At 36.9% G+C, this 14,191-nt stretch overlaps 1 protein-coding gene and 1 long non-coding RNA gene across 5 annotated transcripts in view; one reads left to right on the top strand and one right to left on the bottom strand.

Annotated features, from left to right (window-relative positions):
* Nucleotides 1-14,191, top strand: part of LOC129427828 (uncharacterized) — a 53,288-nt gene that overhangs the window by 9,548 nt on the left and 29,549 nt on the right. The window contains exon 3 of the long non-coding RNA XR_012373246.1: nucleotides 7,783-7,969. This is a non-coding gene — a long non-coding RNA (uncharacterized lncRNA). The remainder of the gene's footprint in view (nucleotides 1-7,782; nucleotides 7,970-14,191) is intronic.
* Nucleotides 10,653-14,191, bottom strand: part of thsd7bb (thrombospondin, type I, domain containing 7Bb) — a 172,754-nt gene continuing 169,215 nt past the window's right edge. For all 4 annotated transcript variants that reach the window (XM_073876172.1, XM_073876171.1, XM_073876170.1 and 1 more), the window contains 4 exons: nucleotides 12,278-12,360; nucleotides 11,984-12,176; nucleotides 11,763-11,850; nucleotides 10,653-11,397 (listed from right to left, as the gene is read on the bottom strand). In XM_073876172.1, the coding sequence (XP_073732273.1) occupies nucleotides 11,328-11,397; nucleotides 11,763-11,850; nucleotides 11,984-12,176; nucleotides 12,278-12,360 (434 nt within the window). In that variant the 3' untranslated portion in view covers nucleotides 10,653-11,327. The remainder of the gene's footprint in view (nucleotides 11,398-11,762; nucleotides 11,851-11,983; nucleotides 12,177-12,277; nucleotides 12,361-14,191) is intronic.

Raw genomic sequence — 14,191 nt, 5'->3', positions numbered from 1 at the left:
GGAGGGAGGGAGATAAGACGGCAGAAGTGGGTCAAGGACTCAGTTCAGCCATAATTACAGAACTCCCAACACCACAAGCTGAAAGATCAATCCGACATGGGATTTAGGAACCTATTCTCTCTCTTTCTCTCTCTTTCTCTCTCTCTCTCTCTCTTTCTCATGAATGAATCTGTTTTTGCAGAATTTTTGGCAGAGATTTTAGTTTCCTTTAACATAAGGCTTTCAACTCTCACTTTTGAACCCAACTAATCTGGAGTGAATTTCACAAAAACATATCCAAGGTTACATCGGACTCCAATACTAATTCACAAGATTTGGCTCACTTTCCATAACGGGACTCAACAGTAATGAGATTTGGGGGGCTTACAGTATATTTATAAAAAGACCTCGATTTTCTTTATGCCAAATTTTCTTTATGTTGTTAACTTGTTTTTGGTTAAATATGAAATGGACATGTGTTTGACAGGTTAAAGCTCCCATAACACATGCTGTTTCGGCTTATCTCATGTTAAAGGCGGGGTGCATGATCTCTGAAAGAGTAATGTTGATATTTGAAATCACCTAAACAAACATGCCCCTACCGCAATAAAATCTGGACCTTCTTTTGATAGACCCGCCCCACACATAGGCAACCCAGGCAACAATGTTGATTAGTAGACACGCCCCTTACTGCTGATTGGCTATACTTGTGTTTTGGTACTCGGCCTGACTCCCTTTTTCAAAGTGTTTTTCAAAAAATCACGCACCCCGCCTTTAATCTTGAGTACCTTTAGAGTAGTATTACATCCTTCATATCTGAAGAGTCTTCAGTTTTATCAAATTGATAAAAGACAGATCAGCTGTACCGATAGTTTCCAGAAAAACATGAGATCCTGAAGGTGCACCATGGGAGGTACCGCGTAACGAGTAGCAACACACACTAAACATTATCCCACTCATAGACTGTAAAAAAAGATGGACGACGCGACGTTGCCTCCCTCCATTGTAATGAATTGAAGCCAAAAATGTCAGACCATGGTCGCCGCCATGTTACGTAAAAACGTCAGTTTGGAGCCAAGGCATGCACAGATAGAATTGTCCGTGGAGCCAGAGGCGGAGCCGCGGTATTAAACTTCCGCCCAAACGCTCGCGCGACCAATTCAACCAGGCCAATCATAACGACACGCCCCGTTTCTATAGGATCAAATTACTAGCTAAAATGAAACTTGAACATATATCAGCGTGATAGCAACTACTTGAAAGGACCAAAACCATCTTTCGGAAACTTTTATTGGAAGTGTAAATCATTTTTTTATTTAGAGCAGAGTCCCATTCGTTTGAATGGAGAGGGCGGGATTTATGACTTGTACTGCAGCCGGCCACCAGGGGGGATCAAAGAGCCAGCGGCTTCACTTTTCAAGACTTATGAGATGCTCTTCCGCCATACAACATAGTTCTCATTTTTAATCCACTTAAAAAATTGCCAGGTTTTATTTTGTGTCACCGTACTTACTCGTGTAAGTACTCATGTAACAGTCTTTAAATAGGGAAAACATGGAAGTGTTTGGTGGCTTCTTAATTCATCCCTATTTGGATCCTAAGGAATGAATGGGGTTAAGCTAAATGCTAACACATTCACAACACACTGTTGTACAATGATTAAGTGCATGCTTTGAAAAAATATAGGTATGTATTAATTTGTCTAAGTTGAGGGAAGAACATAGTAAAATATTGAAAACGGTGGCGTTTTCCTTTAAAATTTCCTCACAAACAACAACACACTTCTTGGGTGACGTTGATTTTGTATCAGCTCTTGGTTGGTGTGTGCGTGCGCTATTCCCGTTATAAGAACTGCCCATACAAGGACTTCCAATGTACAGCGAAGTTCTGCTACGCAACAGATTTAGAATGAAAAAAAACTTTACGAAACTTGTTGGAAAGAGGGGGAGTGTGTTTGGCCCAGAAATACTTTTGCCAATGTTTAGCATGAGTAATAGAACTCTTTAAATGTTAAAGAAAAACACCACAGATTTTCAGTATTTTACTATACCTCAACTTAGACGAATTAATACATACCTATTGTTTTTCAGTGCGTGCGCTTTAATCTTTGTAGAGTGCCTCGTGAATGTGTTAGCATTTAGCCTAGCCCCAATTTAGAAGTCATCAAACACTTCCATGTTTTCCCTATTTAAAGACTGTTTCATGAGTAGTTACACGAGTAAGTATGGTGGCACAAAATAAAACTTTTGTTTGAAGCCATAGGAATGAATGGGGCTATGCTAAATGCTAACACATTCACAAAGCGCTGTACAAAGGTTAAAAGTGCACACATTGAAAAAGATAGGTATTTATTAATTAATCTAAGTTGAGGTAAAAACATAGTAAAATATTGAAAAACGGTGGTGTTTTCCTTTAATTAGTCAGAAAACCTGCCCTTTAAGATGACCTTTTTAAGGACGCACCAATATATCGGCCTATAAGATGAAACAATCGGACAAATTGTTTAAATAGAGTCAACCAGGGCAGATTACATCATGGCAATTAAAACGCATTAGATCATAATGTGTGATTATTTTCGAACACAAGTAATAAAATGCAAAACTATCGCTATTTATCGTATTGGTATGTCATTCCAAGTAATTGAATATCGTACTGGCAAAGGAATATTGTATTGGTGCAACCCTATCCCTTCAGTTTGTTTTGAACACCCAGACAATCCGTTTAGATCGTACAAAATAACCCAAACCTCGCTTTTCCGTAAATAACCTCAATCTGTGTTATGAGTTTACACAACAGCTTCACCTATCTGAGGAGTTTTATCACAAGCCGATATGAATTCTGTCAAAATGGCCTGCGGCAGTCTCATGTGTTTTATGATCCAGTGTTAACACTCCATTCTGAATATCTCTCCGGAGACCTAAAAGAAATGACACCAGGCTACATTGACTGAACGCGGTGCCACAGGTCAGGCTACTGCCGCCGTGTCTAATGGATTCTCATGAGTCGCCGTGACATTCACATTGACGGGTGATATTGACAAAGAGGCAGTTCAGCGATAAATTTTATACGTGAAACACTTATGAGTGCTGTTCTGAGTTCCCTCTGCCGCCTATGGGCTGTGATACTGCAGAACATCCATTAATAAGGGTCAGCGGACAGCTTTATCATGCTCTCTGCTCTAAAGTTAAACCAAAAAAATGACTAACACTAAGAAAATGAAATTTAGGTACTTGGTAGAAATGAATCATTTGGTATGTGTTATATAGTTTATATCTGAAAGCCGAAGGTTATTTCTTAAATGTCATTGAAAAATATACTACATTAAAAATAGAAAATATATAAAATTATTACAAACTTTAATGCTCCTAATTTCATAATTAGATTATGAGACACAAACAGGGTGAAATATGGTACAATACAAGTACTTTATATTACTGGTAGCTTATTGGTATATAGTATGCAACTAGCAAAAAGGACATTTGTGACACCTTTTGACAGTGGCGGCTCGTGACTGCTCATCCAAGGGGCGCAAATTCAAAATAAGTGTTCGGAGTGTCATGTGTGTTGCCTGTGTTTTCAAAATATGCGTTTGTTGCGTCATGTGAACCATGTGCATCATGTGTTTGGTCAAAATAAGTGTCTGTTGCTCACGCGTCAAAACCGTTTATGATAAAAGAGAAATACACGCAAGACACTCCCTTAACACGAAACTCTGATTACGCATTTGATCTGGCAAACGCGATCGTCTCTTTTATCTTAAACTCTTTAGACGTGTCTGCAGCAGGCACTTATTTTGACAAGACACGTGATGCACATCGCCAGATTTTTTTTGTCTTGTTTTCAGCAAAAATATCTAAAAATTCTTAAATTAAAGCAACACTATGTAGTTTTTTACCTTTAAATAATGTCTCTAAAATTGTTTCAGAGATAGAACAACATTTAACTGGACAAATTGTACTGTTGCTGCAACCTGAGGAGCCTCCTAGATGCTACAAGCACACTCTGAAAGTGGCGGTTGAGGGTAGGAACCACAGCCCCGCCCCTCCCCCTGCCTGCAGAAGAGTGTCTGATACCAGGCACTGTTGCGCTTTTCAACCACATGGGGGAGCTGTAAGTCATTTTTACATGGAAACTACATAGTGTTGCTTTAAGATGCTTTTTCCTGATGAGCAAAACGACCCAAGAAAATAAGTCTAGTTTTTAGACCAGAAATATCAAACTTAAGTGTTTTTTTATGGATAAAACAAGCAAAAAAATCTGCCAATGGGGTAAGCAAAAAAACTTGAATATTTTTCTTAAACTCTAAATTCAAGAAAAATTCAAGAAAAATTGGCTTACTCCATTGGCAGATTTTTTTTGCTCGTTTTATGCACAAAATCACTTAAGTTTGATATTTTTGGTCTAAACACTAGACTTATTTTCTTGGGTTGTTTTGTTCATCAAGAAAAAGCATCTTAATTTAAGAACTTTTAGATATTTTTACTAAAAACAAGACAAAAATATTAAGAATTTTTTCTTGAAAATCATTTTTTTTGCAGTGTAAAGAAAGGGTTCAAGTAAGCCCACATAAAAATGAACAGAGGTAGAGCTTCAGCCATCCTCTATGGAAACTACCACCCTCCCTAAAAAAAATCTTCTGTTACCTTTCGAAAACATATGTCATAAGTTTAGCGTCAAAAGGATGAACACGTCTGCCTATGGCCAACACACCATCGCAACCTGTCAGCATTTGTGTAAAGCATACCACAGTGAAGCTCATCTCTCAAAAGCACAGGCCAGGGACAATGTCCCTGAGACAGCCGTCTGCCCATAACTTTGCCCTCATCGGACAGGCCTTTCTCTGGATGTGATTGATAATGGCTGTCCGGCACGAGGTGAAACACAATGGAGTTTGGCAGTCACCTGATTCGAAAGGATTGCAGAAAATGAAATCGATGCGGCCCTGTGGAGACGCGTCGCTTGATCGACCTCTATCGGACCGTCATCAATACAATTATTGATCCCAAGGGGAAAACGTCGACCCGTGCTCTCCATCAGACAAACTGATTAAAATTACCGTAGAGAACAAATGCAAGATTTGATCGGAGGAGAAAACGCAGCAATCCTTCATCAAGATAAAAGGTTTCTCATTTATGCATCATGAGTCAGACTGCTACAGAAAAATGTTTATGATGCACTTTTACAGTCTTTCTCTCATGATGTTTCTGAAAGATTTTAAATCAGCACACCAGAGGCCTAGCCAAAGGTTCAAGCAGTCCAACTTTGGGATAACATTGGCTTACAAGTGATACTGTACAATCTCAGTAGACGAGATGCGACATCGTCTGTAATGAATCTGAAACACCATCGCAGTTTTGCTCTGCTTACATTGTTTGTGCATGCTGTGTGAAACAGGCTCAGTCTTCCAGTTTTGCTTACGCACCACTCGTGCATACGTGTGAACCAGGGCATGTGTTGAAAGCGTGTGTGTCATAGCAGACTTCCTTACCCTTGGGGACCCAGTATTTTAAATAGTGTAGCAAGTCGCAGACTTAATTTCCCATGCACAATTACACTTTCTCTCCAGAGTCTTCAGCCGGGGGCAGAGGAGCCGGAGAAAGCTTTTAATGGAAGAGAGAAGGGAGTAATGAAGAGACGGGAGTTATCTCCTCCCAACACTCCTTTTTTCTTCACTGCCACTTGCTTTTATCTCGCTCTCTCATTATTGGCCGTCTTCTCAGTGTTTACGTCTTATAATGGTTTACTAATATTTGGAGGGTTAGCTGCCCTCTAGAAAGTGCTTTGCTGTTAAGGCAGACTGCTTTTTATGTGTTGTGCTGTTTTATAGAGTACATATAACTCAGGTCAATGGTTAATGGTGAAATTTGCTATTTTTTTCCCAATACTTTCTGTTATCGCAGCTGTATGCAGAAATAAGTGTAAGTGAAACAATTGTAAATTGATCCTCCTGAAAAGTGTAAACACCATGGCCCTGTGATGCTATCAAAACACTGCTGTTTGAGGAATCTGACAAACCTAACAACAATGTCAGGCGTTTGAGGTCAGACCAGGAATACCAGGAAATGGAGGAGAGTTAAAAACCAGTCTGAAAAAAGTCTCCAAAACATACAGCAACTAAGAATATCTTTCTACACATTGAGGAACAAACCAAAAGTGGATAGAGAAGGGAATAAGAATTTAAACTGGTTTCAGAAGACTAATATAGCTCGGGATGCACAGATATAAAATATCTGTACCGATATTCAATTGCCTACACTGCAAAAAATGATTTTCAAAAAAAAACATTCTTAGTATTTTTGTCTTGTTTTCAGTAAAAAATATAAAAAAAACTCTTAAAACAAGATGTTTTTCTTGATGAGCAAAATGACATTAGAAAATAAGTCTAGTTTTTAGACAAAATGTATCAAATTTAAGTAAATTTGTGGATAAAACAACCAAAAAAATCTGCCAATGGGGTAAGCAAATTTTTCTTGAATTTTTCTTGAATTTAGTGTTTAAGAAAAATGTTCAAGATTTTTTGCTTACCCCATTGGCAGATTTTTTTGCTTGTTTTATGCACAAAATTACTTACATTTTATATTTTTGGTCTAAACTAGACTTATTTTCTTATGTCATTTTGCTCATCAAGAAAAAGCATCTTAATTTAAGAATTTTTGGATATTTTTACTGAAAACAAGACAAAAATATTAAGACATTTTTTTCTTGAAAATCATTTTTTGCAGTGTACATTGCAAAAATGACTTTCTTACTTAGTATTTTTGTCTTGTTTTTAGTAAAAAAATATCTAAAAATTCTTAAATTAAGATGTATTGTCTTGATAAGCTAAATTACATAAATGAAGAAAATAAGGAAAACAAGTCTAGTTTTTAGAAAAAAACAATATAAAATTTAAGCAAATTTGTGCTTAAAAAAATCTGCCAATGGAATAAGAAAATTTTTCTTGAATTAAGTGTTTATGAAAAAAGTTTATTTCAAGTTATTTCAAGAAAATGTTTTCTTATTCCATTGGCAGATTTGTTTGATTGTTTTAAGCACTAATTTACTTAAAGTTTATATTTTTTTATATTTAAAACTAGACTTATTTTCGTAGGTCATTTTGCTCATCAAGAAAATACATCTTAATTTAAGAATTTTTAGATATTTTTACTGAAAACAAGACAAAAATACTAAGTAAGACAGTCATTTTTTACGGGACACCTATGTTTACATCAATATTGTTGATGTAAATTTTAATATATCACTACAAACTATATATTGTTGAAAAAGCTCCAAGAGTGTAGATTTAACTCAATAGGGTGGGTGACGCCTAAGGGGTTAAATGATACAATGTAGTGCTGTTGGTTAGTAGCCTTATTTTTCTGAGGTTTGATTGTCAGGATATAATCTGCCCTGATCATCAGTCGTTTATAAATATTTGGCCGATGTCCGATAGTGGGAAAAATGCTTTCATCTGCCCATACCGATTATAGGCCAATATATCGGTGCATCACTACCAAATACATCATAAAAGAGTACCAATTGTATACTTTAAATGTGCTTTTGGTGGAAGCACTATTAAAGAAAAGAATATGTATATATCTTTAAAAATATCTGTTTTGTGTTCCACAGAAAAAAAGGTGATATAGTTTTGAAACAAAATGAGAATGTGTGAGGTACAGTTTAGAATTTATAGATGAAGTGCATCTTTAAATGTGGACATGTTGTTTTCAATAAACCTGGATCTCGATTATAAGAGTGTGCTGGTGTTGTTGTGGTGCGGAGCTGATCTGCCGGCACAGTGATGTATGTGTTTGTTGTTTTCAGTGCACGTGAGGAGAATCCCGCTGGGCTGGAACCCTATTAGAACTTCAGCACTCATTCTTATCTCATCTGATAAAGCGCACAGAGACACGAGCGAGAACGAGAGTTCTCTAATGCACTTCTCTACTGATAGTGAAGAGAGGGGGGAAGATACGAGAGAGGAGGAGAATGAAGAGAGTTTGTCTAAAAGGTATTATAATAGTAAATTTTCTTACGATACCCTTTCATACAACATTCAAAACAACCACGTACTTAGTTCTGATGCTGTATGGACATGTAAAATTAATGTCGTCCTTCAGCAGTAACCAAATTGTAAGAGACAAAATACATACATATCACATACAAACTTGTGTCCCTTGTGAGCAGTGTTGGGGAAAGTTACTTTTAAAAGTAATGCATTACAATATTAAGTTACTCCCAAAAAAAGTAACTAATTGCATTACTTAGTTACTTTTCATGGAAAGTAATGCTTACGTTACTTTTAGTTACTTTTGCGTTACTTTTTCTTGTCTAAAGCTTGATCTCTTTCAGGCCTTGCAGGTGTTTTTATGACTGAAAAGTTCTGCCTTCAGAAATTGCATATTTCATCACAAAAATGTTTAGCTCTGGCCTGCCATCTCAGTTTCTGACTCAAACTGTTTCCACACAGGCACAGAGAGTGCATACGTTTAGTTTAATTCAGTACATATTTTTTAATCAAATTAATTAATATAAAAAAGTAACTTGAGTTACTTTTTTTGAAAAAGTAACTCAAATATTAATGTGTACATTTAAAAAGTAATGCGTTACTTTACTCGTTACTTCAGAAAAGTAATATTATTACGTAACTCAAGTTACTTGTAATGCGTTACCCCCAACACTGCTTGTGAGTAGTTGGATCTGAATGCATCACATGCATTACAGTGCCCCCTTATGAATAGTTCGGTTTTATTTTTACATTGACTTGCACCATTTGCAATGTTTATATTTGATTTTGCAACTGTTTACTTTGTCTTGTCCAAAGAAGTAGATTTTTGCCCAAAAAGCTTACATGCACTTAAAAGGGGTTTGAACTTACTGACTAAATAATTTTAATTGCCATTAATGTGAAATTACTGAACCTAAACATAAGAGCGTGATAAAAAAAAACGAATGGCTTCAGAATGCTTGAATATGGATACAATTTTTCCTACTTTGATGAGATCTGTACAAACAAAATGTCTAACTTTCAGTTTGTGCAGATATATTTCGACACAACAATGTTTACATTTTTCCTTGATCTTCTTTTATATGTTGCTAACAGCTAATAACAAAGGCAGTGGTTCTCTTTTTCAGTGTGCGGCCCCCTTTGTGTCCATTCTTTCAATTCGTGGCCCCCCAATGAAAATTTATGACATAAAACATTATAAAACTTAAAATTTGAATTAAACAAAATATATTAAATTACCCAATTTAAGTAGCCTTACATTGGGTAGTAGCCTTATTTTTTCTGAGGTTTAATTACATAATTTTATGATAAATTAATGCATTTTAAAAAATGTCATAAAACTGGTGCCCCCCTCGCACAATCCCACCACAGCCCCCAGTTTGAAAACCACTGCTGTATGGTGGTGCTGATTTGTTCACAATCCTCAGTCAACCGCATTTACTGTGTCATACTGCCACCTACTGGCTGATAAGTTTTCATGCAGTTATATCACACCTGTGTTTCCCTCATTTGATCTCATCTGCTGCTGCTAATGTGCATACTAATAACAATTCATGAGGGGAATATGACAGTCTGGGCTTGGCCCATCAAAGTTGGCCCAGTGTTTTGACACTGATAGGAAATGACAGCAGCACTGTTCCAGAACTGGGAAAGTTAAAGAGTGAAACCAGACAGTGAAACAGCAAAAATTTCCCACATGTTTAACCCAATATAAGATTATTAAAACACAGCTGAGGATCCTCATCTAACAATGCATTTATCTTTATCAAAGACTCTGAGATTGAGATTTATTTATAAACCACTCAGTGACACAGATAAAAAATATGTACAGCATACACATTACAAAAGAGCAGGTCACCAGAATTCTTTCAGCTCCTTATTAGAGGTATAAAAGTACACAAAGTTATCAACACTTTAGGACTATGGTGAAATAAAAAATACAAACAATGAAGATAAATAAATAAATAAACATGACACTAAAAATGGCACTAATGTAGTGCATAACTAAAACCCAGCTTTAAAGGGATAGTTCACCCGAAAATGAAAACAATGCCATCAATGATCCACCCTCATGTCGTTCCAAACTCCCAAGACCTCCGTTCATCCTCAGAACAAAGTTCAAGATGTTTAATATTTAGTCTGAGAGCTTGTTGACCCTTCATTGAAAATCTACGTACGGTATACTGTCCATGTCCAGAAAGGTAATAAGCCATCATCAAAGTAGTCCATGTGACATCAGTGGGTCAGTAAGAACGCGCCGAAGCATCGAAAAACACATTCTGGTCCAAAAATAACAAAAATTACGACTTTATTCATCACGCGGATGACGTGTTATCTTCAGATATGTTTGCAAAGTTTTTTTTTTTCAAACTTACAGTGTGCATCCCCCTTAGACTGTAAACGAACGAAGCCCGGGCGCACAAAAATAAACAGCTGGGGCGCACCAGATAACACGTCAGCCGCATCACTGCAGTCACGTGACTTTAGTCTCGCGCATGCGCTTCAAAACTGACGTGGAAGAGAAGACAATGCTGAATAAAGTTGTCATTTTTGTTATTTTTGGACCAAAATGCATTTCTGATGCTCCAACACACTCCAACTGACCCACCGATGTCACACGAACCACCTCGATGATGTCTCCACCACCCTTCTGGACATGGAAAGTACACGGCACATAGATCTCAATGAAGGGTCAACAAGCTCCCAGACCAAATACAAAACATCCCAAACTGTGTTCCGAAGATCAACGGAGGTCTTATGAGTTTGGAACGACATGAGGGTGAGTCATTAATGACACCACCCTCACCCTTGGGTGAACTATCTCTCCAAGGGTTCAAAGGACAATTTCTCTGTAACTTGGTCCAGACAAAATTTGAGAGTTTCTTTTGCCTATTCTGCACAGACTCTGTGATTATGAAACATGTTAGAACTGTGACAAAACGAGAGTACTTACAGATAGCTCAGAGAATAATACAATTTGACCAAAAAATTTCAAAAACTACCCCGTAAAGGCCTGATTTCTGTAAATCTGCATGCTCAGGTTTTTGCAAAGTTCTATGAAACCACGTTGATCCATACCAGTAATAAGAGCATTACACAATCCTTATGATTGACGTACACACATAAACGTACATATACAGGATACAAACACGCACACACGCACGCGCACAGAATCTCACCATGGTATGCATGATAACAAACCATTTTCAAGGTATAACATTCACCAAGATCCTTTCGCTGTGTTTAATTCTCCTGTCAGCACTTTCTGTTGTCTGGCTCTATTTGTGTGCTGTAAACATGTTGTGTTGTGGTCTGACTTGAGATTGCTTTAGTATTGCATACACACTGTGGTAATGAGAGTTCACATGTCCACATCGTCGTAAGTCATTGTCTTTTGTGGAGTGCTGCTGGGACTGTCCTCAGGGTTTTTACTGAAACACAAACAAGAATTTATCATTAACACACAACCTGAGAAACAATGTACAGTGTCCACCACTAGAGGGCACAATTTAGCTATTAAATCAGAGGCTCTCAACTTAGTAGTTTTCTACAAAAAAAATCATCCTAAATAAATAAAGAGCATTTTGTGAAAATATAACCTTGATATCTTTATTATTGACTGAGAATGGAGATTAAAAATCAATGTGAAATCAAACTTTGATGCAATAAATCTCAAATATGATGAGACTTTAACCTGGATTTCACTGACAAGGTCACATTTACTTATACTATAAACTGCATACCAATTGGCCAACAATATCCAAACAATGTTCCCAACTGATAACAGCAGGCTTACCACAAGATGAAGGACATAACAATGAGAAGCAGAATCAAGATGAACCCTGCAGCCATCAGTCCATAAACCCAGAGCTTTACACGCCCGTCTATCAATCAAAACAGGGATATCACATTAAGGTGTCTTTTCAAATACGAGTCCTTGAGTTATTCTGACTTCTGTACTAGTAGCTGTCAATCAAATAATCTATCCAATCGGAGAGCACAGGGATGCTGTAATACCTGGTCCAAGTGGCTGTAGTGCCCAATCATTGATCTGGTTCTTGTTCCGAGCGTGTTCTGGTCTAACATGTCCTGCGCTGGTCTTCACATCTGCTTTCTTATGATCCAACCCTGGTGTTCTGGTGCAGTAGTCCAGAAAACCATGAGAGGTCATGACCTCTGTGAAGCCCTTCTCACAACCACAAACTCCACTCTGACAGACAGAAAGATATTGTATATGACTTCAGCAAAAGTTTATTTCTTTACTCAGTGATGAATTTAATCATACAGTATTCATATGACAGGAATTATTACCTGGGTACAAAAAGAGAAGGGTTTGGTACAGGGAGGGTGACACTGTTTCACTGCAGAGGGCCTGTTTTGGGCGATGCAACCGCCTAATTGCAAAGAAAGAAAAATAAGTAAATAATCTTTGGTACAATCTTAATCTGTGTTTTGTAATCTTTCACAATGACCAACCTGAACACTGCAAAAAATTACTTTCTTAGGGGCGGTTCACATTTTGCGTCTAAATCTTGCGATCATGCAGTGCGGACGGGCCTGGAAAAAACGAGTGCATCGCAGCCGTGTCAATTCCATTATGAGCGCGCATACCGCGCGCCTGCATTTGAATTAACGAACTCGCAAAAGACGCAAAATGTGAATCGCCCCTTACTTAGTATTTTTGTCTATTTTAAGTACAAATATCAGACAATTCTTAAATCAGGATGCATTTTCTTGACGAGCAAAATGACCTAAGAAAAAAGTCTAGTTTTTAGATGAAATATATAAAATGTAAGTGAATTTGTAAATTAATAAAATAAAATAATAAAACAAGCCAACAAATCTGCCAATGGGGTAAGCAAAAAAAAATTTAATTTCAATTTAATAAATATTCTGTATTTTTGGTCTAAAAAAGTACACTTACTGTATTTTCTTGGGTTGTTTTGCTCATCAAGAAAAAGCATTTTAATTTAAGAATATTTAGATATTTTTACTGAAAACAAGACAAAAATACTAAGAAATTGTTTTCTTGAAATTTTTTTTTTTACAGCGAAATTAGTTAAAAAAAATAATGCATTTAGACTACACTGCAAAAAATGATTTAAGAAAAAAATATCTAAAAATTCTTAAATTAAGATGTATTTCTTGATGAGCAAAACAACCCAAGAAAATAAGTCTAGTTTTTAGAACAAAAATATCAAATTTAAGTGATCTTGTGCATAAAACAAGCAAAAAATCTGCCAATGGGGTAAGCAAAAAACTAAAACATTTTTCTTAAACAGTAAATTCAAGAAAAATTCAAGAAAAATTTGCTTACCCCATTGGCAGATTTTTTGCTTGTTTTATGCAAAAAATAGGGATGCACCGATATGGAAATTTTGGGTGATACTGATAACCGATAACTCTTTAAATTTGGGGGCCGATAACCGATATCTACAGGCCGATAAATATTCATATTATTTTCACAATGAAAAACTCGCAGACCGCGGACATCTCGTCTTTGCGCTAGACTAGCATACTCTTCTTAAGCCCGCAACACGTGTCATCTTCATGCTATGTCACAGAAAGCACCAATCAAAACTCCACATGGCCATCAATGAGCAAGTGAAGTGGTTCAACAAACCAAAATAATCCATCATTTATCTGCTTTCATTTATCGGCCTAATTTTGCTATCAGACCGATAACCGATAATATTAAAAAATATAGCTGCAAGCAGCGATGGCGGGCCCTCGCACGTTAATTTACCGCTACACGGTGCCTCCGAGAAAAGGTGCACGGTGGGCAAGTGCATCAAGTGGGTAAATATCAGTGGACTATTTCATGTTGTTACTTACCCATTTAGGTACAGTAGGTAAATGAAACCCCACATTTTAGATAAACAGGGGCGCTAGTGAGCACTAAATGGACACGCCTTTATCTGACCTTTTTGTCAACACTTAACAGCCGACAACTCTGATGTGTGTGCCAAATTTAAATTTAATCTAAGCACGCCAAGAGCCTTAAATATGCCTGAAATATAAGTAAAAGTTTGACGCGTTGCCATGGCAACAGCGTTCCAGATGTCAAAAATTCCTTCACAATTTAGCATCTACAATGTCTCGGCATCATGTTGACCACTTCTGGTGTCAATCGCATGAATCACATTGAAGGAGTGTTTAAAAGTTCACAGCATGTAACTGTCAGTCTTAAGTATGTGTAAAAATGAAAGTAACGTTTGACACATT

This window comes from Misgurnus anguillicaudatus, chromosome 14, assembly GCF_027580225.2.
Source record: "Misgurnus anguillicaudatus chromosome 14, ASM2758022v2, whole genome shotgun sequence".
Classification (NCBI taxonomy): Eukaryota; Metazoa; Chordata; class Actinopteri; order Cypriniformes; family Cobitidae; genus Misgurnus; species Misgurnus anguillicaudatus.
This window is presented reverse-complemented; position numbering and strand designations above follow the sequence as displayed.